This window comes from Cebidichthys violaceus, unplaced genomic scaffold, assembly GCF_023349555.1.
Source record: "Cebidichthys violaceus isolate CVI_PGR_0920_01 unplaced genomic scaffold, fCebVio1.0.p SCAF_15, whole genome shotgun sequence".
Taxonomy (NCBI): domain Eukaryota; kingdom Metazoa; phylum Chordata; class Actinopteri; order Perciformes; family Stichaeidae; genus Cebidichthys; species Cebidichthys violaceus.
Genome location: NW_027176318.1, coordinates 9,561,161 through 9,587,186, shown reverse-complemented (window position 1 = coordinate 9,587,186; position 26,026 = coordinate 9,561,161). Strand labels below are relative to the sequence as shown.

Here is a 26,026-nt window from a genome sequence, read left to right as displayed (position 1 = left end):
GGGGTGTAGCATTAAGCCGGGCTTTCCAATTTATTTCGCCCCCCCCCCCTCAACGCCTCATTGCAGACGTTAATGACTTCTGCAGAGTAACCGTTGAAAGAGCGCTAAGGGAGAATGATTGGTAGGACACGTAGAGTATTTATCAAGCTTTGCAATAGGACTTTGAATCCAGAAGCTCAGGTGCACACTCCCAATGTGCCAGCCTACACCGTTCGGTACTTTCCACCTTTTTTTAAGACTTATTGCATATGAAAACTTCGGGAAGCTCATGAAAATGGGCTCGAGTTGTCGAGACCCCGGTAATTGATCGCTGCGCAATGAGCCTGTCAGAGCAGTGGATGAGCGGCATCTACGTTAAGACCCGCGGACGAGGACTGGACAGACATGAAGGCGTTCTCCTAACAGCCGTTGACAGTAGCTGAAAGTAGCCTTAGGGCATTCACCCCCCCCCCCCCCCCCATCTGCCGTCACTCTACTTTTGCTCCCATTCAGGCTGCAACCTGACAACAAAGAGAGAGACGTGTTTAGCAGGCAGGTCTTTGCTGGTTTATTCCTCCTGTCCACTGGAGCGGAGAAGTGAAAGACACTCTGTTTGTCTCTCCTGTTTGCCGTCTCCATCGCGTTCTCTCTTTCCTCTCCGTCTCCCCCACCACCGCCTCCCCTTCCCCACATTTATCCGTCCGCCCTGCAGGGGTAAGAGAGAGAGAGAGAGAGAGAGAGATGGGGGGAGGATGGTGTTTTTTACAAAGCAGGTTTGGCCGTAACATCGGACAGGCTAAGTTTTGTCAACAAGACCGAGAGCCGCTTAGATTTTGCAGCAACATAAAGCGATCTGAGGTTTGAATCTGGGTCAAAGGGAAGCGGGACTAATAGGGATGTACTACCAACTGATCCAGCTCCAACCTAATCTTTATAGACCAACCTCAGAAATTAGAAAGCCATTTTAGATATTTAGCCTGTTAATTCTCTAATCCTAAAATCTCTCATGTAGGAATGCCCATTGGCTCACAGCATGTCAGTAGTTTGGGATTGTCTTCTTTCCAGCCAGTACTCAGTGTTCGGGGGGGGGGGGGGTGCAGTCCCTATTATACTTTGTTTCTTCGTATCTGCTGGATTTTTCTCACTTTGTGAGACATGTCTTCTTCCTCAGATTCCCCTTCCCTGTCAAGTTTGCTATATCAGAAAATGAGGTATGCTATTAAGCGAGGAGTTTTTTGGGGGAAGTTGGAACGAGTCATTGCCAAGTCTAAGGATGACAGGCGCAGACAGAAGGACGGACAGGCTGCTGGAAGCCGGTGCTGCTTCCTCGACAGACTTTTTGTCTGGCCCACAATTGATTGGGTCACCTCAGGGAAATGGGCTCAACCAAGACCGCATTGTTTGCAACTTATCATTGTCCTCCCCTCGTGGTGGTGGATCTTTCTTAAGACTGATGGGAACAGCAGATACGCCTGTGGTATAGATCTACATTTACACAAAGCTCTGCCTCTCTGTTTTTGGTGTAACAAGGTTGTGAGTAATTTTTGCATCAAGAGCTTGAATCTTCATCTTCAAGATTATTCCAAGGTTGTTGGTTGTTTTTTTTTCCATTCAAAGGCCTCCCTCACACGGCATCCTTTAGCCTTCATTGCATTCAGCTTGTTCGATAGCGCAGGTGGGATCCGTAGCTTCGGCCTTCAACACGCAATAGCAAATTACAGCCTAGTCGAGGGATGTAATAAAAGAGGTGAAGAGCAGCGACGCAATGCCTTCAACACTAGCCAATGCCGCACGAGTGAACCTTCCAATCGCTGCAGAGCTGCATTCGTTCAACGAGCCTCTATGTGGCAGCGGTCCAGCTGTTGTCTTTGAGATGCAGCAGCTGCGTGGCCGGCAGGGGGGTTAAAGTGTGTGTTTTTAAATAATTTGTATTTCATTAAAATTTAAAGGGAGTTAGGGCAGCCATGCATATTTTACCCCCCCCCACACACCCACACACACACACACACACACACACACTTCTCGACATAAATTGAAAGCTGGTGAAGTATTGAATTACCACGAGCGTAAAGTGAGACGCAGCAGTCATAGTAGTTCACACCTTACCTACAGTGCCGCGGTGTGTTTCCTGCCATATCTGCGATGCGATCGGGTTTCAGAGAGGGAGGGTTTACTGAGGCTCCTGTGAAATGTGAGCGCTCGTGATTCCGTCTGTGTTGCGGCTGCCTGCGAGAAACGGCAGCCTAGGAGAGATTTGTTACATAGGCGTTGTGGGCTATCATTAAGCTAGCGTATGGCTGGGGGTTTATTGTAAAAGATAGAGGCCTATGGCACAGGGGGTTTATTGTAAAAGATGGGAGCTTCTCGCTTGTAGCATAACTAGTGTGGCCTGCGAAAAAAAGGGGGATTTCATTCCCCCTCCGTGTGGCAATAAAATGGACCAGGAGAAAAGAAAGTGATGTATGGAAAGTGTGAGACACCTGAGCTCATAAAGAGAGATGGAAGCAGTAAACATACAGAATCTAGTCCCTTAGCAGCCGAGCACGTTTCCCAGATGCAGCTGCTTCACACCCAGCTCATTTAAGTGGTCAGTATAGTGTGTGTGTGTGTGTGTGTGTGTGTGTGTGTGTGTGTGTGTGTGTGTGTGTGTGTGTGTGTGTGTGTGTGTGTGTGGACGGTACTGCTCGTCTTTGAGTGATTTGCAGATGATGGTGCGTGTGTGCCTGTTATTGTTTGGCCTTTTATAAAGTCGGGTAAATCTGAGAGATTAGGGTTTTGTGCAGCAGCAGCAGTGATGCCACTTCCTGCTAGCGTTATTATTATTATTATTATGAGTAAACTGATTAATAATAACAAGGTAATACCGCAAGCAGGAATACCACTTCCTGCCAGCGGTATTACCTTATTATGAATCCGTTTTAACCTTGTAATACACAGCACTCTCTTGTCAGCATGCCCGAACTGCATCAACGCGGTTAGCCAACATCATGCAGCAGTTTAAATCGCCCCGCTGCTGCATCACAACACATAAGGCTTTCCTGCTAACTGCTGCTACCACAAATCACCTCCTATCAGTTCTGTGGAAGCACTGCAGCGTGCGTCAGCTCATAGCTGTGGGGCTTCAACACAAACCGCCTCCTTTTTTTCCTTTTTATTAAATTTAATCCGTTATACCCAGCGCGGGCTCCGTTTCACGTGATCCTTTGGCAGATTTTCAACTATTGTGCTTAGAATTGTGTATAAAAAAAAAAAGAAAAGAAAAGAAATTACCCAAGGCAGCACACAGGAACTTTGTGTTTGATGTCTGGGGATTCTTTCTCTTTATTTAGAGGCTGGTTTCTGCAAGTTAAACAAATATTTTTTGACAGTGTGAAGGTTCTCACAATTTATGTGTTAGCCTTTTGCTTTTAAAAGCCAATGGGGTGTTTCTGTTTTTCATTTCAGCCAACTGTACATTACACATCCTGACATCTTTTATCTATTTTTTTTTTTTTAAATCATTTGTTTGTTGACATTTGTTGTGTTTTTCTTCCGCCTCCCAGAGCTTTCCGTCAGATGAAGGGTGGCCGTTCGCCAAGTACCTGGGAGCGTGTGGGCGCATGGTAGCTGTCAACTACGTGGGCGAGGAGCTGTGGAGCTTCTACAACGCGCCCTGGGAGAAGAGGGTAGACTTGGCACGCCAGCTCATGGACATCGCCGAGCAGCTCACCAACAACGACTTCGAGTTCGCCCTCTACCTGCTCGACGTCAGCTTCGATAACTTCGCGGTCGGCCCGCGCGACGGAAAGGTCATCGTCGTGGACGCCGAGAATGTCCTCGTGGCGGACAAAAGGCTGATCAAACAGAGTAAGTGTCGTTACCGGAACACACGTGTGCTCTCTGTGTGTGCGTACGTCTGAGAGTTGCCTTGACAGTTCCATGTGTGTTACACCTTTTAACTATCGCTACACCTGGAGCTACATAAGAAGATAAATGCACCCAATTCCACAGTATTTATATTAACACTTAAAACTATGCCACCCTCAAATTATGGCGCAGTAATTTGGTGTTTGTTTACTTGTAATGATCGGTGCTTCTCTGAAACTGGAAGTGATAATTAACCATTAAGTGTATTCATGCCATGTCTACTCGTGCAGCGGTTGTTCCTCCCTCTTCAACTGTTTATCACAGAGCTCCTCAAAAGCCAAGGTGTGATTCAAACCGGGGATCACAGCTCGGAGTCTCTAGAAGACACTGTGAAAACTACCAGGTGTGGCTCATGAGTCGGTGACGAAGGTCTCGAGGGACAGTTGGCTGAGGGCAACTTGGCAAACGCTCAAAGCTTCCTCTCTTCTTAGAATACATTTCCTCAGCGCCGCTTGTTCCTCCGACGCGCTCGTCCCCATCAAAGCAAAGATAGTTCAGATAACAAGCCATCTCCGCTGCCCTAGATTTTTTTTTTTTTTGCCTCAGAATAAACCTCATAACAAGGACAGAGAGAGCTATACATCACATGCTTTTCTACCCCTCAGTCCTCCTTCCTGGGGCTACTTCAAAGAGAGGGATGACCACCCAGTCAGGCTCTTAGATTTATCCCTTCCCGCAGAAATCCTATTAAAGTGATAAACTGTTGTGTCGCAAGGTGTTGAGGTTCCACCATTGTGCCCTGTGACAGATATGAACTATTGTGTGGATCTGTGTGTGTGTGTGTGTGTGTGTGTGTGTGTGTGTGTGTGTGTGAGTGTGTGTAGGTTTCAGTTGGAGGAGATGTTGTGTGATGAATTTATCCTGAGATCAAGTGCCGCTTTGCCAAATTGCAAGATCTAACACCAGAAAACCGCATATAGATGTATACATGTCACAATTACCACAACGTGCCATGTGGTTTTTTTCCTCCCTTGAGTTTGTTGTGGATTTCCTGGAGCAATTATTTTGGTGTGTGTATGCGCCATACTCAAAAGTGTGTATATTCACCTTATTGCCAGTAGCTGTCCCAGTGGCCCTTTGCAAAATCCCGAAGCACGATCCAGGTTGAGACTCCTTTTGTCTAGCCGACACATTTAGAGCTTGACTACTCAAGCTGCTTACCCTGGCCATTCAAGAGTGTAAGCCTCAAGTGTGTGTGTGTGTGTGTGTGTGTGTGTGTGTGTGTGTGTGTGTGTGTGTGTGTGTGTGTGTGTGTGTGTGTGTGTGTGTGTGTGTGTGTGTGTGTGTGTGTGTGTGTCAAGTGCCGGGCCACATGAAGAAGAGGGATGGCGGTCGGTCGGTCGGTAATGAGCATTACGAGGTCAGGGCCGTGTGTCGGAAAGAAGCCGGAAATAGGCGCGGTAACCTCCCGAGGCTCTACACACACACACACACACACACACACACACACACACACACTGAAAGCGAGCTAAAGAGTGTGTTGCGGATCTCATTGGCCAATTGATTTGCAAGTCAAACGCGCAGGAAAGTCGCCGCGTAGTCGCCTCTCGTTAGGAGCGTCCATATTGATGCGGCGGATTTCGGGCGAGATAAAACGCATGCCGTGTTCCGGGTCGCACGCGGCACCGTGCGTTTGCACAGTCCAGTTCAGCGGTGCGGAAGGAGCCATTCCCCATCATTGAGTTTATAGAGTTTGAGGATGGTTTCACCCCTAGTGGGTTTTTTTGGAAGCACATGCTGTATAATGTAACACTTCACTCACTCTCAGTCTATTCTCTCCCCGACAGGATCGCTCCCTGGCATACACAAACGCAACCGCATCTGAAAAACACACACACACACACACACACACACACACACACACACACACACACACACTATCTTCTCCTCACATTCAATGATGCGCTCTAACACAGGCATGTATTGTTAAAACCGGCTCGTACTCCTGAATGCCACTAGTAAGGCCACGCTAACGAGCATTTCAGGCCCGATGTCCCTTCTCTGTAGTCCTGGGAAGGCGGAGGAGTGAGGTGAATGTAAGTCTGACCTGAGCTCCTTAACAGGGAAGGTGCAGGAGACGAGAGAGGCTACGCGGCCCGCCTCACCCACGGCTCTCCCACTTATTTGAATTGGAAATAACGTTGTTTGCTTTGGAAATGTTGTAGCTTCGTTAGGCTCAGGCTCGCTGTAAGAGTAGAACAGAGGGGACTGGGGTGCAAATAAACCGACCGTAGACTTCTTTTAGCCTTCAACCGAGTCTCAAAGTTCTTCTTTTTTTTTTTCTTCTTTTTTTTTTTAGCTGTGCTCATCGTTGTCCTCGAGTACCAACCTTCTCCTCCCTGCTTGTTCTTTTTTAGCCGTTCTGTGTGTGTGTGTGTGTGTGTGTGTGTGTGTGTGTGTGTGTGTGTGTGTGTGTGTGTGTGTGTGTGTGTGTGTGTGTGTGTGTGTGTGTGTGTGTGTGTGTGTGTGTGTGTGTCCGTGTCCGTGTCCGTGTCCGTCAGAGCAAGCGAACCAGAATGAGACACTCTCCCGATGCCATCTGTCAATCAGTGCTGAGGTGTGATGCATGGCCAGCTCTGAAACATTAATTGCTTTCAGCTCACCTTGCCGCTTCTGCGCGCACATCTTTGTGTGTGTGTGTGTGTGGCGTCCACAAACGGGCAGATCCATCTCCATCACCCTCACTGATTGAGGTTGATGTGCCCCTCCTCTTCGGGGGGGCCACAGGGGCCCCTTGCTAACAGTGCAGTGCTGGATGTTTGATTGAGTTGTTCTGATGAGCCAGAGGAGAAGTGCATTACAACGCTGATACACTGATTATGTGTTTGCATCCTCTGGGTCCACCCCCCCCCCCTCAACAATGTTATTGATCTGCTTTTTAATGCACAAACGAATAGCTCTCTCATCATTCCAGGTTATTTCCTCGGCTCCCTCTGTTCCCGGCGCAACCCTCCGAAGAGAAAAAGCAATGTGAAATGAGCTGGAGAAAGAATTTTATTTGCTCGATAAATCTGGAAAGTGTTTCATTTCTGTCAAATGGAACTTTAGATTGTAGAGCTGTTTGGCTGTGTGCTACTGAGAAAGAATTTCACGTTTTGTGTCCATGGGGTTGTCAAATGTGGCACCTCGGCGCTGTCGGATTCCGGTCGGGTTTATTTCCCGGCCGAAATAATTTGCACAATATTTTCTTTGTGACCAAATGGAGTCAAACTGTTCATCAGTTGTCCTTCACATTTCCCCATGTATAGATGTTCCACATTCTAATAACGGCTAAAGAAAAGAAAAATCTGAGAAGCCATATGAAAAGTAAACTGCAGCATATTGCTCTTTGACAAAACATTTTGGAGATTTGATTTGAAGACCCAAACATCCTGATCCTCTTTACATATTCACCTGATGAAGTCTGTAAGAACAAAAGCTTATGACCCAATAAATGCTTTTATACATTTGAAATGAATGTTGTGCACCTCTGACTATGTTAATATTATTGACTATTTTATGACCGGTGTGTTTTTATTGCGGCGTGTTCACTTAACGGCGTCTCTGTGTCCCCTGCAGACAAGCCGGAGAGCTACGACGTGTGGTACGAGAGCCGCTTCGAGGAGTGCGACCGGGAGGCCTGTCTGTCTTTCTCCAAGGACTCCCTGTGCTCCAGGGTCACAGTGGACCACAACTACTACGCCGTGTGCCAGAACCTGCTGTCGCGGTACGCTACATGGCGGGGAACCACCGGAGGCCTCCTCCACGACCCCCCGGCCCATATAGCCAAAGACGGACAACTCGTGACCCTGTTGGACGAGTGCACCAGACCCAAAAAGCGCTACGGCCGCTTCCAGGCGGCCAAGGAACTGCGTGAATACCTCACACAGCTAGCCGCCGCTTCCTCCTCTGCCGCGGCCAGGTAATGAATGGAGTCGGCGTTAGCCGGACGCACTGAGAGACTGGATCCCGTACTCTTTATCTTCCGGAACTCTCGAGACCCCGGTTCTTGTACATGATGTCATTCGCTCCTTTTGTCCCGCCGGAGCAGGAAGGTGTTCGAGGTCTTGCGTCAGGAAGTGTAAGAATCCAAACTTCAAAGCAGATTTGTTAAAGCTCCAGCTTTTAACCCGTCTTTGCTCCTGTGAGAAAGAGGAGCGTGGCGCTAAGAGATTCTGGTTAGAACCGGGATAGAGAGGGGATAGAGGTAACCTCTCCTCTCCCAGGGTGGGCTGCCATCCTTGGGGTGGGGGGGGTGAGGAGAAAGGGCTCTGGTAAACGCCTCCTGCACTGGACTACCGCAAACCAGAGCACCCAAGCAACAAGAGCAGCAACATCGCACGGCCCTGACCCCATCCATCCTCCGCCATCCATCAGAACTGTTTTTGTTTCATAACATTAAATCTTAACATCCGGTTCATGTTGCCCCCCAGGATTTCTTGTTTTATTTCATTCAGGGCTGAATTCAAGTACTTTGGTGTGTTTACATTTTTTTGCTGTGCCACGGCTTTTTTTTTTTTTTTCTTTCTCTGTAGCATGGCTGCAGGGAAGGCGGAGGTTGCATGAATCTCCTACTGTGAGGCGGCAGGGAAGGCCGAGCTACTGCGGGTAGAGAGGAGAGGCGGGGGGGTTGGGTTGGTTTACATGCAGGAGGAAAAGAAAACCCTTGACGGCTATATAAGTCTAATTTCCTGCTACTCCAGTCAATCACTTGATTTCCAGGTTCCAGGATTGTGGCAATCATCTCTTTTGTGTGTGTGTGTGTGTGTGTGTGTGTGTGTGTGTGTGTGTGTGTGTGTGTGTGTTTCTTTCCCTCTTTTCAATTGGAGTGAGACAGCTGCACATAGGAAAAGGAAGGGAATAATTGGACAGTGATGGTCCCTTGATGCAGATGTGCCTATACCAAAGAGGCTATATGTAATATTAAGTACCATGAGCAGTACAGAGTGACGGCACCTTTCCCTCCAGTTGTTCCCCAGCAGAGCTGTCCAAAGGAACCGTGATGTGTACACCGTCCTAGACGAGCCGGCGGGCCTTCATTCTGATTTATCCTTTTCAATAAGAGCTTAATCCAGAGGTCTACGAGTTTACGAGTGAGCATACGTAATGTCACATGACCCCCCCCCCCCCCCCTCGTGCTTTAACCTTCCATACGTTTGATGAACGATGGTCAGATTGACCGAGGGATTCTTTTCTTCGACAATGAAACGAAAGGAGGAAAGGCAGTGATTCTTCAGAGGACTAGAGAACATAATAAAGCGGCGTAGTAGTGGCCTCCAGGGCCAAATTCTCTCTTTTAAATGTCTGTAATTGATAAATGAATCCTTTCCTCAAACTTCTCCCACCAGTGCTGAGCGCAGGAAGCTCCATCAAGTAAATGTTAAAAAAAGGGAATGAAGATATCCTAAATTACTTTCCTCGCTCCAGAAAACGGCTTTTGACCTGGACTTTTGAATTTTGCAGCCCAGATATTTCCGTTGAATATTTAAACACTCGGCACTACTTCGGGGTTGGTTTTTTTTACACTCTGCGGGCCGACGAATTAAAGCGTCCTCACAGATACAGCCTCGTTTGGTTATGGATCGTGAGAGATCTCGACTCGAATAGCATAGAAAATAAATCCCCTCTTTGGCTCCATATGTTTTGTACTTCATCTTGTCTTGATGTCGTGAAGCAGACTCTAATTGCCCAGCGGAGTGTTGTGTAGCACGGTCAACAGGCGAGTAAATGTGAGCTACTAGAAAGCACTGCGGTTGCTTTTTGGCCTTCTGCAAAGACCCAGGGAGCCGACGACATCCCCGTCAGTTAGGAAAAGCAATAAATAGAAGTTCGGCTGATGGATTCCTGGTTTTCATCCCCGCTTCCTTTGTGGTGTCCAATATATTTCTGTTCCCCCGTACGGAGGACGATGAACCTGGAGGGATTTGTACGTGCGTAACTAACTGTCCACTTTTGTACTGTACTTTTTCTTTTGCGTATATCAGCGTTGTCTGATTTTTTCCTGTGCCTTTCATTCAAAAGTTGTATTTACAACTTTTAGTGGGTTTAAATATTAAAATAAATGAAGATATATATATATATATATATAGATATATACACATAAGCTCTGTGTGGACTCTTCTTGATTCTGTCTCAATCTTTTTATTATTTCTGATTTAAGTTCGGGGCCATTTGGCTTCAGTTCATGTTGCCTTTAAAATTTGATTCAGTGTGGCACAGCTGGATGTCAGTGTTTGCCAATTTCTATTCCTCCTCTTCGGTTTTGATCTTTTCATATCTTCATCTTTCCTCTAATTTGGATCCTTGCCTGAGTTCCCTTTGTTGTGCTCTCCACTCAACTAGCATGAGAGTCCTTCTCTTTTATCCATATTTGGGGGAGATCATTTTTGCATCGGTATACTGTGGCTGTGTTGAATTTTTTGTGAGGAATTCAGATTACATTTTAAAAGCATAACGTTCAGAGGAACTGTAATTTTTAAAAAATAAAAAAACAAACACGTGTTTGTAAGCAATGCAAAAATACTCGCAACCACTTTTATTTTTTGTCTCCGCTCTAAACTCTTTTCCTACTCATTATTTTGTGTGTGTGTGTGTGCGTGTGCGTGTGCGTGCGTGTGCGTGTGCGTGGTATTTTTTGGTGTGTGTCTGTGTGGAGTGTGGTCTTTGCTAATTCAATAGCTCTTCTGTCCCTCTCTGTGTGTCTTGAGCCAGCTCATGCTCGTAGCATAAAAGCCCGCGGTGGAACAAAGTAGTACTCGAGCCAGAACCAAAATTAGAAGCTACATGACTGACACTCTCTGCCTCTCTTTCTCGTTCTCTCTCTCTCTCTTTTTTGTTCTCTGTTTCTCTCCATGGCCATTCATCCACCTCTTCCCTTCTCTTTCTCCTCTGTAATTGTGCTTCTCTTTGACACACCCGCTGGTTTGTGTGGATAGTTGATGTCACACTCATTGTGGTGAAGTGCTGTTTAGCCCTCTGTGCTGTAGCTACACTTAGCCCAGCTGATGAATGGCTCTGGGGTTGGCCGCCTACAAGAAAAACACCACAGAAAAAAACCGAATGGGGCACCAGGCGCTCCGAGTTTAAATAAACATGAGGCCATTTCAAGGGACAACCACCAGGGACTTTCTGCATTGGAGATGGAGATGTAGGAGGTGGGAAATTAAAAAACACACAACTAAAATGAGACAATATGCTTGAGGAGGAACAGCATCTGGAAGTGTGTAAACTCCAAAATACGGCAAATAGAACCCCAGAAATGTCCTCCCTGCATTATCCAATTTGCTGCAAGTGAGTATGTCTCCGTAAACTGCAGTCTAAAGTTGTCGAAGCTACAATGGTGGCGAGAGCAGCTTATTTCTGGGTATTGTGTGCGGCTTTGCAGCCACTACCCAAAGGAAGAGGGGATGGTGTAATTCATCTGCAGCAGGTTGAGGGGACAGGTAGCGTTATAAACAGGTAGGGATGTAATTGTGATGCCTGTCATGTGACTACCTTTGCACGTCGGGCGTTTGGAAATCCACCCCTGAATTGCTGCTTATCAGCGTTGAGTAAGTCTTGAAAGGCAGAGGTGGAAAGCGTCGTAAAAAAAAAAATTGTTCCGCAACCACATTATCTAAATCTCTACATGACTTTAGCCTCGCCTGTCATATTCCAAACCTGGAAAACCGCTGATATCTTATTCAGGTCATAAAGTGAAAGAGGGGAGGAGAGATAGAGAACCGCCATATGTTAGATTACAGCAACAAAAGGGGGTGAAAAATGAACGATGGGAAAAAAAAAAAAAAGGAAAGTTTCTTGGTTGCTGTTGCTTGGCTAACGTGATGTAAAGTCTATTTCATGCTCTGGCAAGCCCCAGGGAGAGACAGCCATTTTTAGAACCGGAATGACCTATATTTCTTTTTTTTTTTTAGAAGTGTGTGTGGGGGGGGGGTATAGATTTGGCCAGTGTTGGTTAGGGTTATGAATAACAACGTGTGAAGCTGTGTCAGGGAGAGCTTGCCTGTGTGCACATGGCCTGTTGTTTGGGGGGCTTTTCCGGGTTTGGCTGGAGCTCAGCAGAGCGCTCTGAAGACTCTTTGTGAGCTCCTCCTGGAAAATCATCACTAATGCAACACAGGAGTTGCTAGAAGCGATGTTCCTGTCAGGCTGCTTACATCCCTTCAACATGGTTATGTCACTCTCACATCTATTATGCCTCATTTAGATAGCGCTCTGTTTCTGAAGCTTTTTTTAAAAAAAAATGTTTTAAAGCCGTCGCACGCTTCAGCCCAACACACAAATCCCTGGCTGAAGTTTTTCGTTGTTTGAAAAGACCGTATGCTTGACAAAGGACCAAAAGGAAGCATCGTGGGAGCCGGGTGTTTTTTGAGTTTGTAGTTAATCTGGTTTTACTTTTGATCTTCTAGTCCTGTGCGTTTCAACATCAGAATGCGCCGAAAAGGGAGTCGAAGACGCAATTCATTGAGAAACAGCGGTGTGTGGAAACGAGCTTCTCACTGAAGGCCAAGGGTGTTCAGGACAGGCCACGCCTCTTTAACACTTCCCCTTCAAAGTGCAGCTCAGGAAGGTCTCTATTATCTCTGCTGAACCGAGTCAGCCAGGTATCATCAAAGCTTTGTGCTGAATGTGATGATGCTGATATGAATAAAGCTTCACATGCATATATACACTGAGCGCCGCGTCGGCAGTATTCACTTCATGACCTTTTAAGTTCAAGAAAAAACGACTAACTTTGAATTAATCACATTTTGCAAAGGTGCATCGGATCAAGTTGGAATGCTTGTTAACTGCATATGTCAGCTATTAAAGAGGTCTGGCAATCAAAAAAAAGCAGTTTGATATGCAGGTTTTTCAAAGGCTCACGAGGCACCAAACCGCTCCGAAGAGGACAAATCGTCTGTGTCCAAATCAGGAAGGAAAAAAAACTGCAAGATTGCTCAATATGTCTGTAAAACCATTGCAAAATTGCCCATCTGACACAAACTGCTTTCACAAAGAGGAACGACGGTCTCAAGTTAAAACTAACCGACGGAGAAATGAAACACTTATTCCAGAGGGCACGCAGCCTAATATGACTCAACTTCATAACGGTATTTAAATGGCGATCTTTTAAATTCTAATCCTTATAATTTAATCTGCTTCCTGCAGTCACCCGGACAACAATCCTCCTTGAACTTTGATTACTGGTGACTCAGTGAGACCTGAACAGGAATCTCACAAGTTTAATCACAATAAATATGACCCCCCCCCCCCTCCTGTGCCTTCATCCCCGAACTGTCCTCCCTTATTATTTATTTGTTCTTCCCCTATACTTTCTGGCTGGGGATATGTGCACACCTTGTACCTCTTCACCTCCCCGCCAGCACACCCACGGTTGCCCTTTTCTCTCATATACGATACCTGCAATCTAAACACACACACACAAACACACACACACACACACACACACACACACACACACACATGCACCAAATAGAGCTGCACTGTGACTCCCTATCAGGGAAAGGGTCAATGGCGCTATCAGGGGAGCTTATCCAGCAGGAGACCGGCGTCCACACAATCCCATTACTCCCGTGCAGCTGTTTGGGCCGCGCATTATCATCTGCCTTGGAGGGCCCTGCTTGGACAGATGATTGCAACTTCTCATCTCCCCCCCCCCCCCCCCCCCCCCCCCCCAGGCGCATTAGCCAGCACCCAGGGCTATGATTATAAACATCATCTTTTTTTTCAGCAGACTCACTTATCCAGGCTTGCATTCATCCCCACTAAAGACAACATATTATCCATCGCGCGGGTAGATCAGTGCGAGCACCACCAGCCGTCGAGATGGCAGAGAATGCCAATCACGCATCCTCGCTCAATGAATCACATTCTGATGGGCACATCTGTTCAAAATCCAGGCTTTATTTCAATGTATTTTTCAGAGCGAAAAAAGGCAAAATAACTTCTTTTTTTTCTTAACTTCTGGCACTCGCCATATGGTCTCAGACGAGATGTAATAAGCGTTTAGCAAGTCGGAGATGATACAAGGTGACATTTGCACTGATTGCGGTAACTATTCACACTTCCACTTCAGAGGCAGGCTACAGAATGTTGGAAGGGCGGCTCGCCACCGCTACCACGGCGCTCCAAGACAAATCCTATATGTCTCTATGAAGAAACTGACGTGCATGCATGGTAAATCCTATAACTCACTACAGCATTAGGACAGATGCTTCTCTTGTCCTGTCCTTGGTGGTGCACCCAAATTATATAAGCTTAGTTTTCCTGCCGTTCAGAGCGTGAAAAGGACGTCACATCTGACACGAGACGGACCAAGACTGAGGTCTTTAACACTCCCACCGCTATATTTACCCCTCTGTGAACTCACATGGCATCTCCACTATGCCTGTGAAAAGGAGTGCTAAAATCCTCGGTGCTTTTCACATTTGCTCGGCAGGCAGCTGCAGAACTTGCAGCCCGGCTCACTCTGGAGGCGTCCATCACTTAGTGACACTTGAGTGGACAACATGGAACATTCTCTCTGATGACTGTCGCCCCTCATTGAGTGACACGCGGCCAAAGCTGTTAACACGGCGGCGAGTTCTGCCCAGGCTTTTTGTCCCTCTTGCTCAATTTTTCCCACGTGAGCTTGTGTAAAAGATTTACCGTTGCACGTCAGAGAGGTAAAAAAAAAAAAACACCAAGGACACCAAGTTCACCACACACTCTATCACCATGCATCCCCTCTGCAAGCAACATGATAAAGTTACTGCTCTGTCAAATGTATTTATTTCCGCAAGAGAAAGGGGAACAGGGACAATGGGAAAACATTCACGCTCCCTTGTTCCTCTACTAATGTGTCATGAACAGTAGTTCCCTGTTCTCTGACAAGTGTAACATTTATGAAAAGTTGATTACAGCTGTTTCCCGGCTCTCTACTTCTTTGATTTGAAGCAAAACAGGAGCAAACATTTCAGAAACAATGCTTGAATAAACTCTAGACACTCGTATCCATCGTCAGGGTCGATGTTAGACCCTAGAGTTATTCCCTTTTCTTTTTGATTAATGCTTCAGATATGTTTACTCAAATAAAAAGAAATACAAGTGTCGAAAAACATCATTGCATCCACACAAACAGAGGCTTTTGCACATACGCAATTGATCAAAATAGAGCAATTCATCACAATGCTCACCATGTCCAACATCAAGCAGCAGGTTTCACACTCTAAATGGTAACAAATGCTTGGGTGGACACAACAGCTTGCCATTGTATGGGTGTTTGGCCTGTCTTGGAAAGTAGACAAGATGATATTTTGAAAAAAAGAAAAAAAAAAAAGAATCTCCATTCAGAAGCTGTCTTGTCCATCTGCCGGGGTCAAACCTGCAGCTATTATGCTCAGCCTGCTCTTCTCTCCAAAACTCTCATCTGCCCACCAGCCGCTCCGACACCGTGCACATCGTGGAACGAACCGCAGATGTGAACTTGCATGTGGCGTGCGCGCTCTGGCCGTGCGACTTCCCACCGCACTAACAGAGACTTCAAACAACTCTGTTAGCGCACCACAAAGGGATTCGCCAGACGTCAAAGCAGCCAACAAGGAACGACAGACAATTATTTCCACAGTTTCCCTCGTCAGCTGCTGCTGCTGCACAGAGATTGCGGCTTGCATGTGCAAGCAGAGCACTCCAGAGAAAGTGCATAATAAGCAATTCAAAGCTGTCGTTCGAATGCTGAGACATGATGCACACAGCCCAACAGCAGGCCGGACAGCAATTTGTTGAGTAGTTATGGTGTCTGACTGCCAAGTTTTCTCTCTTTTGCGTGTGTGAGAGAAAAAGAGTGAGAATGAGAACGAGAAACAGGGACCGGGTGTGTGAGTGCATCCACATGTTGAGACAAAACATGACCGTCCTCCACTAACAGCCCACCTGTACGTCTAAGGCTCCTTTTTGGTTTCGAAAAAAAAAAATCCTCTGCAGTTGAAAAACAGTTTTCATCTAAAAAAAACAGTTCTTCTTCAATTCCAGAATAGACGCTTTTAATGAAACTGCATCCTTATCAATACTCACAATTCTTGGTTGTTAATCATCTCCAGATGATCAAATTGTCGTTTCGTTCTCCATGTTTTTGCAAGTTGGTGTCAAAAACAACAGGACAGTTGAGATTTGAGCAACGTGCAAAAGTGTGACCTTGAAAGTGAGACACTGCATAGATTGGGTCTTGAATGGCCAATCAGAGAGAAGAGAAAGGTGCGGAGAGTGACTGCAGATATGAGGTGAATATAAGACCATGCAGGATGATACTGCATGTGCTACTAAATCTTAGCGTCTCCTGCCCTGTAATATAATATGTGCCAAAAACAGTGTTTTCAACCAACTCAATGTGATAGCCTTAGCTTAATTAGCTAGCCGTTGATTCCATTCTATACTGCACACGTCTACATGTATACGTTATGTGTATACAGGACCAGAATCCATTAGCTGAGAGGTTCAGTAAGCTCTATTTCTTTTTAGTCAAGGCTGATCACACGGTCCTCGTGTCTTACATGGAAAATCTGGCCACTGTTCTCAATATGCCGTGACGGTGACACAAGAAATTGCTAGACCATTAACAGCTGAAAGGGGCTCGTGAGCTTTATACACTATATTTTAATCAAGTCTGCGGAGGTACCTTCACTTCCACCGGTCATGAAAAGGTCATAAAAGACAGGAAAAAGAGCTGATAAAAGGAGGTGAAGGGCTATTTTTACTGACAGCTATAACAGAGTGGACGTACCACAGGCTGATCATTTCAGAGGGTTATTAAAGACATGGTTGGCATAGGGCGTACTTTAGTTATAAGCTAGCAAATATCAACTATTTCTGGTCAAGAAGAATTGTGTATTTGTGCGGCATAGTGCACCTAATTACTGGTCTTTAAACATTTACTTTCTGGTTCGCTGTTGCATCATTGTTTTTATGGTCAACTCAAGTCTGTGAAGTCTGCAACTGATTCTTCACTTCAGTACAGCATTGGTTTAATACTTGATACCCCTCCATGTGTAGTATATGTCCATGCATAATAGATGCTGAAAGCTTTATTAATTTATTAAGGCAGATACTGGGTTAGCTGTTGAGGGGCTCCAAATAGCTCAAGGGGCTCCGACCAGTTAAACTCTCGGTTGTGTGTGTATGGTTGAAAGTGTGTTTGTGTGTGCATGCAAACATGTGTGTGTGTGTGTGTTAACTTGTGAGAATGAGATGAGAATAAATATGGCGTATTCTCTTTGTAGTGTCATTAAAAAAAAATTAAAAAATATCAGAGATATGAAATCCAGTCAGGTCAGTGCAGCCCAAACAAGAAGCCGGAAGTCTTTTCCATATTTCATCCCCTGACTTGCCCTTTGGGCAGAAATAAAAATGTCAGCATTGATGTTTCACAGTGTATTAGCTGTTGTATTGAACTGATCAATCAATTGTCGGTGGTTATTGTAGCGGCACATATTCGTTCTGACACGCTTGTCTGGAGTTTTGTAGGAATCAAATTTTAGAAAACAAGTTGTTGTGAAACTCATGAATATGTGAACTAATGATGTGTTGAATGAAAGCGTTTTAAGGGGAAGGTATATGAAGTCACTGGTCTTCAGGGTGTGAACAGTACATATAGAGTGAGTCATTCTAGTGCTTACACACAGGGTAATAAGTCATTGTCTACTAATCTGATGTGCTTTGGGTGATGAGGTACGATGTGATCACAACACACCACTTCAAATGACCAGAACTCCTTTTTCTTTCATTTCGAGCCCACGGCAAAATTGAGATTCAATACACATCCAAAACCAATTGATAAGGGGAATGAAAGGCATCGTCAGGAAGATGCATGGATGAGATGAAATCTAATGCTGAAATAAAGCAGCACAAAGGATTAGATGGGGCTGGGTTTTCAGAGATCGCAAGAACAAAAGGATTAGCCGGAGAGAGGGATGTGGGTCACACCCGGCTGATAGTGAAACCAGCCAGTCACAATGCCCCGAGCCCTCACCATAATCCATCATGGACAGTGTTGGGTTGTGCAGGGCGCGTGCCGGCAAGAGTGAAGGGGAGGGGAGGGTGAGCAGCGGGGGTCGGGGTTGGTCGGGTTTTACAGGGAGACACAGGTCAGTAGAAGCCAAAGAATCATTTGTTTCCATGCACCCGCTAATGGCGCTCAGATTGTCATGGAGTTGTCCGGAGGGTGGGGCATTACCTGGATCGTGCACTTTGACCCGTGGCTCAGGGGATAAGTCCTGAAGAGCACAGTCTACCAGACTGCCATCCAATGAGGATTACACCATTAAGCTCCTTGTTAACCTTGTGGCACGAAACAGACCTAAGTGTCACGAGAGATGCTTAGAGGGATTAATGTTGAGGATTCCCTGGTACTGTCTGAGAAATGATAATATTACCGGCAGTTTGAGCGCTGCTTCTCATCACTTGTTTATTTCTGATTTATTCATAAAGATCATATCAATTTCTAAAATACAATCCTGTCACATTCAGATAGAGCAAATAAAAGGAGGCCAAACTACTGGGATTTAGCTTCTATTACCATTAGGGGATGAGTGGGAGTAGATGATATCGTGGTGCAGTAATTACTCTGACATGGCCTCTCCAGCAGTCTCAAAAGACATGGATTTTCCTCAAACACAGGAAGTAAGATGGGGCTACAGATCTGATAGGGTGTTGTGCCGGGAAGCAGCCTTAAAAACAACCTCCTCTTTATCTGATAGGATCAGCGGGACCGCAGGAAACTCAGTGACCTACATCTCCTTCAGACAGACATCTGTTACCTTCCATTCCTCACCCTGGGCCAAAGAGAAAAGCACCAATTACTTTGATAAACCACTTCCACGTCTGCCAACTCGCGGCTACTGTAAATTTGAATGTTCAGGTGATGTAGAACATTCTGTTGTCCGGAGACAGGGGGCAAAAAGCGTGATTTTTTGGAGAGGATTTTAATCAAATTTTGCCATCTGCGACGGAGAGATAATTACAAAGATCCACGGTGGCATGTGTTGCAGGCACGGGTACGGGGCAGAAGGAGGAGAAACGATTATTATTATTGTACCATCTGAATAAGATTGGCGTGCTCAGACTTGTGTTCTAAACCCTGGAGGTCAGGGTATAAAAAAAGAGGATTACAACCGAGGAGCCAAACAGATTAAACAGCGACTGACTCTACCCTGCTCAAACTCATTCCTTCAACCACACCCACATCAACACGCACAGCGGTTACTTAACGGATACACTAAATTCCACAGGTCACATTTTGAAAGAGTACGAAGAGTACGTGTGTGTGTGTTTGTGTGTGTGTGTGTGTGTGTGTGTGTGTGTGTGTGTGTGTGTGTGTGTGTGTGTGTGTGTGTGACTGCACTCTCCCTGTAGCGATCACCAGCAGTAATCAAAGGGAACTAGTAGCTCAAAGAGAACAATCAACCCAATGCAATTCTGCTACGTCGACGAGGGCCTGATTGTGCCCTAGTGGTCATGCAATCAATGGTTATAAATTTGGTCATTGCTAGAATGTATTTCTAAAAATATGCACAATACATCAGAAGATGGAACTGATATTACGTTTTTTTCATTAGAAAAAGTCATTACAAGAAGAGCGGATGAGCATTATGTGTAGAAAACATATGAGATGTTCTATTATTTCTCTAATCTAATCGCTCACACTGAGAGATATCCTGTATATAGAGCGGATATTCTGTTGAACTTCTGAGCTTATTTGAGTGAGATTGTGTCTTTACAAGACCAAGTACAGGCATGTTTCCCTGCACACTTAAAATAATATCACTAATGAATAGCTAACAGGCTGCAATTTTAAAAACAAACTAAATGGCATCTATTGCACAGGGAGTTATGTGCTCGCGTGGGAGTCGTAGAGCAGGAGAAGTTGATGCCTCTGAAATAGGAGGTGGATGTGGCCTCTCAGAGGACACGAAAAAAAATCACACCGCCGATGACATTTCCTGCTTTGCATCATGCACAGAATGCGATTCACGGCGGTCTAGCTGATGCGGCGGGCAATCTCTCAACTCTGCAATTTAACAAGCTATGATGAAATGGCAGCGTGGCCTATGGGCACTCGATAATAGAAGGAATGCATACACAGAGTGGAAACTGTATGCCTTGAGGCTGATAACAAGGTTAATAAGACGACGCGAGGCCCGAGAACACCAATTCAACAACCTCTTTAACTTCTCCCGCTTCATCGTCGGCCGATCTTCCCTTAGGTCATCCCTCAAGTGTAACCGTAGCAGCCCTGAGTTCCCATGAAAGACCAACCTAAATACTAGCACTGCCTGGAATTAAACATCCATTATGTAAAAGATGAGGACTGTTACTAAAGGGAATAGTTTATTTAGTGAAAAGCACTGAAGCCATGAATTTCTAATGCCCTTTTTGTTGAAAATTAGTTCTAGAATCACTTGTAAGGAAATTAAAGGGTTAACACATCTATTGCCTATTGTGAATTGAAGGCAAGTCTGAGCCATGGTAAACACTTCAACACACTCAAGCGACTCCTTATCTAAGCATGGCGAGTGTGAGGGTTCATCTTATTAGACTTTCAGAAATAGACTGGAGTGAATCTCTCCCCTCATATGGAGAGATTGGCAGTGCAGTCAGGGAAGTGATTTCAGCACTGCATTGAATTGAATTGCTGGGGGGAGGTTGGTTAAGCAAGGGGTTTAATTTGCTCTGGAGTATGTATTCTCATACTGATATGCCAAAATGTAATTGGAGTCGGTACAAGAGCTGGTCGTTTTCATTTGAGATTTGAGGGTGGTTCAGTTTGGAATTTTTTTCCCAGTGACTTGTATCGTCTAAACTGCATGTTTTACCCCGCCTGTATCATCATTGTGCATGGGGCGAAACCGGCAAAATGTAGACTTATCTGATAGGGAATGTAAATGAACCCTTGTCTGTGGAGATACAATCGTATCTGGTGTGTAAATAAATGTATAACACGCAGCTGTCACAGGCAACTGCATGTGTTCATTTCCCCCAAAACCAAAGCCAAATCCACGTCCATGGTTCCCGATTGGCTGGGGTCGTGACACATGGAGATGAATGTCAGTAAAATGCACACGTTGAATCACAGCCACTTCATAACACACACCTCTCAGTATGATTCCTGTGTAGTGATCCGGGGGGAGTCTGGACAGCCGTCTGCTTAGCTCTGCTGCACCGTGGGGTGCTGAGCTGTACGTGAGCAGGAGAACGGAGGACGAGACGGGAGGAGATGGCTTCTTTTTTCATTTTCGGTAACGCTCTCTGTCCTGTGCAGAGATGTGAGAAATTAACAAACACAACCGCCTGCGGAGACGGAAAAAAAAAGTTGAAGTAAAAATCCTAATAAATGACGGCGGTTCATTGAACTCACTCAGAAAATCAGCATCCACCGCTAAGATAAAAAAAGCACAAAGAATCATCTCACTTTGACTTATGAGTGTGATTTCATCCGGAACATCATTACAAACAAAAATAAAGCTGATGGTGATTGCAGTTTGAACCGGTTATACGATGATACAAATCCCATTATTCTAGGTGAAAAACAAAGAGGAAATTCCTTGGGACTACTGATGCAGAAACATGAATGCCCTCTGTAGCTCTCAGTCCCTTTATGAATATTTCAAAATGCATTATTACAGTGAAACCAAAGATATTTAGGATAAAAAGACATCAACTTGATCTGTTTGTGAGGTCTGGGCCCTTAAGACCATTCAGTGGGGTTTAAAAGCCAAATCTTTCTGGAGCTTGCTGTTGTGAAATCAGTCAGACGGAAGCACGTCAAACTGCTCGCTTAAGTAGGCCACTCCTGCTGAGTTGCTTTATTTTTCTGCTCTGGCCTCACATGTACTGGTGAAGCTGTTGATGGAGCAGAAGAACAGATTGTGATATAGATGTGCATCCGCTTGGAACAGCTGAATACTGAATGCCAAGCGTAACGTAACTACTGATAGCCGTGCATGGCAGTTGTAGGAAACCCTGCACAACATGGCCGAGGCATGACGGACTACTTCTCCTGGATATCATGAACTTCATGCTTCATGAGGACACGTAGAAAGATGGAGGTTTGGAGGGTTTTGGAGTAAGAGGCTTATTGGAAATACTATTTAAGGAGGAGAAAGAAAAAGGGGAGGATAAAGAGGAGGAAAGTTGAAAAAGGAAAAAGGGCGTAGGCGAAAAAACAACAACAACAAACCCTCGAGTGCTCTATAATCCAAAAATGAGAGAGCTGTGACTCGGAGACAGTCATTCTGACAAGATGCATTTGAGCAATGGAAGAAAGAGAAGAGGCAAAGCCAGTTAAGAGGGCTACTTCCAGGGAAAAAAAGAGAGATGGATGATGAGCTGCAGATGTGACAAAAGAGATTGTGCTGGAAACCAGCCATCAATAGATCCATGAAACAATGGCACCATCCTGGGAAGAGCACACAATCACTGGGATTATGCTGCGTGACACACTTTCAGTCCATCTCTACTATGAACCTTAAAAGAACACTTTATGTCTCTGTTACAACTCAAATCCATTGTTGTCTATAAATTATGAGTCCACACCATAAATTGTTGCTGATAATAAAAAAAAAAACCTTTACAGTCCTGGCTTTAAAACAATGAGTACAAGCAATGGAAATATAAAAATATGTTAATACTATCAATTGTGCATGTGTATAATAATAATGCACCTCTTTCAAGGAATAGTTTGACATGGAAAGACTGGCAGAGGGGGAAACAGCTCGCCTGTCCAAAGGTAAAAACGACCATGACTCTTCAGTCAAGCAAGCGCCTTTGTAAGCCTTTCTGTTACAAAATACACTTCACTTTTTGTATGTTTTTGAAATACTTAGAGCCTTCATTGTGGGCTTTGCTTTGGGTCACAAATTTTAGGATTTTGTCCTTGGAAGGCAGACAAAAGATAAACGGGGCGGACACATACATTTCTCCACAAATCTTTTCACAGTAATATGGCACAGATAAACTCTCAGAGGAGTAAGGAGTTGTGTTTTGTGCTCAGGGGCACTTCAGCAGGGTAGAGCATGAAGCACCTAAGCGCCTCAGTGCCTCAGTCAGCATGAGGCAGAATGAGCACCAGAGGATTCAAACACTAATATGAATGGAACCACAGTTCTGATGTAATTATTGTGTCATTCCAATAATTCCTTTTTTTCGTGTCTCTCAAAAGAGAGCCTGTGGACTGCTTAACAGGATATCATAAAAACAAATTTGTTTGCTTTGGTTTGATGTTAATTTTGGGGGAAAAAAAAACAAACAACTCACACATGCAACAGGAAGCCGACAACCCAAACCTACGCAAAAGTTCGCAGGAAAGGAAAACAAGCATGCTGGGGTTGAGGGTCAGGCTAGAAGAGCTGTATCATTCTGTCAAACCGTTTTATTTACCCGGCCCACGTGGTTAACGCTGTTGATGTTTTAAGTGGGAGCAGAAGGATTTGTGGTCCCTGTGTAAAGATGACAGTAGAGACTCATTGCCCAAAGAGCAGTGTCTGTTTATTCCAGATAAATCTTGCCCACCCTCCGGCATCCTTCCATATTAATTTGAAGTGGTGGATTTTTCATAAAAACTGTTGGAAATTAAATTGCTGAACATTTAATATCACTTCTTGTGTCGGTTATTCCCATTTATTGTGCAATTATTTGATATGAAGACTTTCTTTTGAAACACAATTTAATTTCAGTATCGTCACGCACAGCAAGGTCTTGTCTTGAATCCCACATCTTATTACGCAAAAATACAAAAATACAAATGACGTCTTGGAGAGCTTTACAGGTGGATGGACGGTCTCCGCGCTTTAAATGATGGGTAATGGAAGGAAGTAGAGGGTTTAATAAGCTTCATGGGATGTCTCACCTGAATATTTTTTAAAACTACAGATACATATTTTTCCATATCTTGTAATCAGACAGATGGAATGGGAACATCAGAAATGAGGCCAGACAACTCGCTGCTTTACATCAAGAAAAAAATAAATAAAAAAGAGTAACAAACTGTTCGGATGACTGCGCTCGCTGAACGCACACATCAGCAGTGTAATCTTTTCCCCAGCACAATGTTGTTGATGCAGATCTGCCTCTCGGTGACATGCAGAGAATGTTTTGCATTCATTCCTGCGTGAATTGGTGTCAAAAAGCCTCGGAGGCTTCTTAATCCTTCTACATCAAAATAGGACACGTTTCCCATAAATTACAACAGTGTACTCGCATAATTACTGTGGGCCTGTGTTACACAAACAACTGGATGTGCTGATGAGTTAGCATCCTCCGCTACTTTAGTTTAAAAGTTTAAATCATCCTTCATGGTGGATTTTGAAGGGTGTTGTACAAGTCTCTCTGGTGACAATATGCTTGTTGTGCGCTTACTACACTCACTCATGGGACTTGTGTGTAATGAGAGCACCTTATTAAACTCACATTACTCGACCTGGCCAGCACCAAAAGGCAGACAAACAAAGTTAGCATCTAGCTGGTGAACATAGTGAAGCGTTAAGCAGCTAAAGATAGTTCACTGAAACACACAAAAGGATGTAAAAACAACACATTGTGGAGTTATGTTCTTCAACAACTTCTTGGTGAATTGTGGCCGGGAGCAGCAACGCCATTATAGACCACCTTTTATCACAAGACTACATGATGATAACTAAACCAGCTCCATCAGCTGAGGCAGGCCACAGTTTGAGGTTGGAAAGATTCTGAAACACAGAATCTGTGTGCAGACCTTGTTTTTCAAAAGCATTCCTTTAACCCGTTGCTTTTTTTATATTCAAAAGACTTGTGTTATGTCACATAGTGCAATGTGTCGTATTGCAGCCGGTATTTGCACAATTCGTGTCGGCGACATCCGTCGTCTGTGCCTGTTTCTGAGCCTTTTATCCAAATTTAAGGAGTTTGTAGCTGCACAGTGTCAGTGTCAGAGCACAGCTGGAGCTTTTTGAGATGAAGTCATGCTCAAAGGCGGTTACTGGTTTTGGAAGATCTTGTGCAGTGACATCAGCAGTCAGTCACAGTCTAGCACTTCTTATTAAAGTAATAACCACCAAGGTGAAATCATTTTGCAGGTCGGTTTATGTCTCCAGAAATTAGTCCGCTGCAGATGAGCATTATGCCGCATTCATTTATCTTTTCACAAGAAGATATTCTCTTTTCGAGGTGTCAGGATACAGGGATTGATCTGTTTTATTTCTGATATATTCCTCTCACCTCACGGCAGCTCGTATTATATGTTACTGTCATTCTTAAATTACTAATTTATGCAGTGTTGCGTCTAACCTAGCAATGTAAATCCTAAGGCTTTACAGGGGACGGGGGGGACAGGGACGGGGACGGGGACGGGGGGGGGAGTTAATTTTATGAAAATCAGCCAAAGTAAAAAAGATGAAAAACAGAGAAGCATGACAGATTTTTGTATAATTACTTGTATACAAGGAGGAATCCAGAAAAATTCTGGCATGCGTCATTAACTGCAGATACACGGATAAAATCTCTTATTTATAATGTGCAGTATTAATGCTCATCAGGGTGATTTATTAATCAATTTGAACATTTTATTATATTTTAATCAGCCACATCACATGTTTGAATGTGGGACATGAAACAAACTTTGGTATGTCTTCTATGGCGTTTGTTTCATGTATCAACATATGCAGCCTGCTCAATATGGTCTGTTTTCACCTGCTGTAGGTAATATTCAATTTCAGTTCACTATATATGTCAATTAACATATTTTGTGATGACGAATTTGTACAGTGTCTGTATCTTAAGCAGTTTTAAACGTCTGCTGGGAAAGATGGAACATATTTAGATGATTTTGTGGCACCGCGGAGAGAGCTCCTCATGGTACCATGTTGTATAGTGGGATAATGGACGCTGATAGTTGGCTCTTGGAAACAGACATGGGCTCACTCACACTGATGCAAAACACTCATCTGCGAGCAGAGTCCATACATTATGTCTGGGGAACACTGGCACACACACACACACACACACACACACACACACACACACACACACACACACTGACACCGTTTTTTGCGACGTGCTAAATTTTAAGCACTTTATTTATATCCATCAAGCTAATTAGTGCGCACCGATTCCAAATACTGAGAGGTTCTTACAATGTTTGGACAATTATAAATAC

General features: G+C 44.7%; 1 protein-coding gene across 2 annotated transcripts in view; it reads left to right on the top strand.

Annotated features, from left to right (window-relative positions):
* Positions 1-10,359, top strand: part of dipk2ab (divergent protein kinase domain 2Ab) — a 26,171-nt gene extending 15,812 nt beyond the window's left edge. For both annotated transcript variants that reach the window (XM_068709878.1, XM_068709879.1), the window contains 2 exons: positions 3,522-3,825; positions 7,444-10,359. In XM_068709878.1, coding sequence (XP_068565979.1) covers positions 3,522-3,825; positions 7,444-7,790 — 651 coding nt within the window. In that variant the 3' untranslated portion in view covers positions 7,791-10,359. The remainder of the gene's footprint in view (positions 1-3,521; positions 3,826-7,443) is intronic.
* The last annotated feature ends 15,667 nt before the right edge of the window (positions 10,360-26,026 follow it).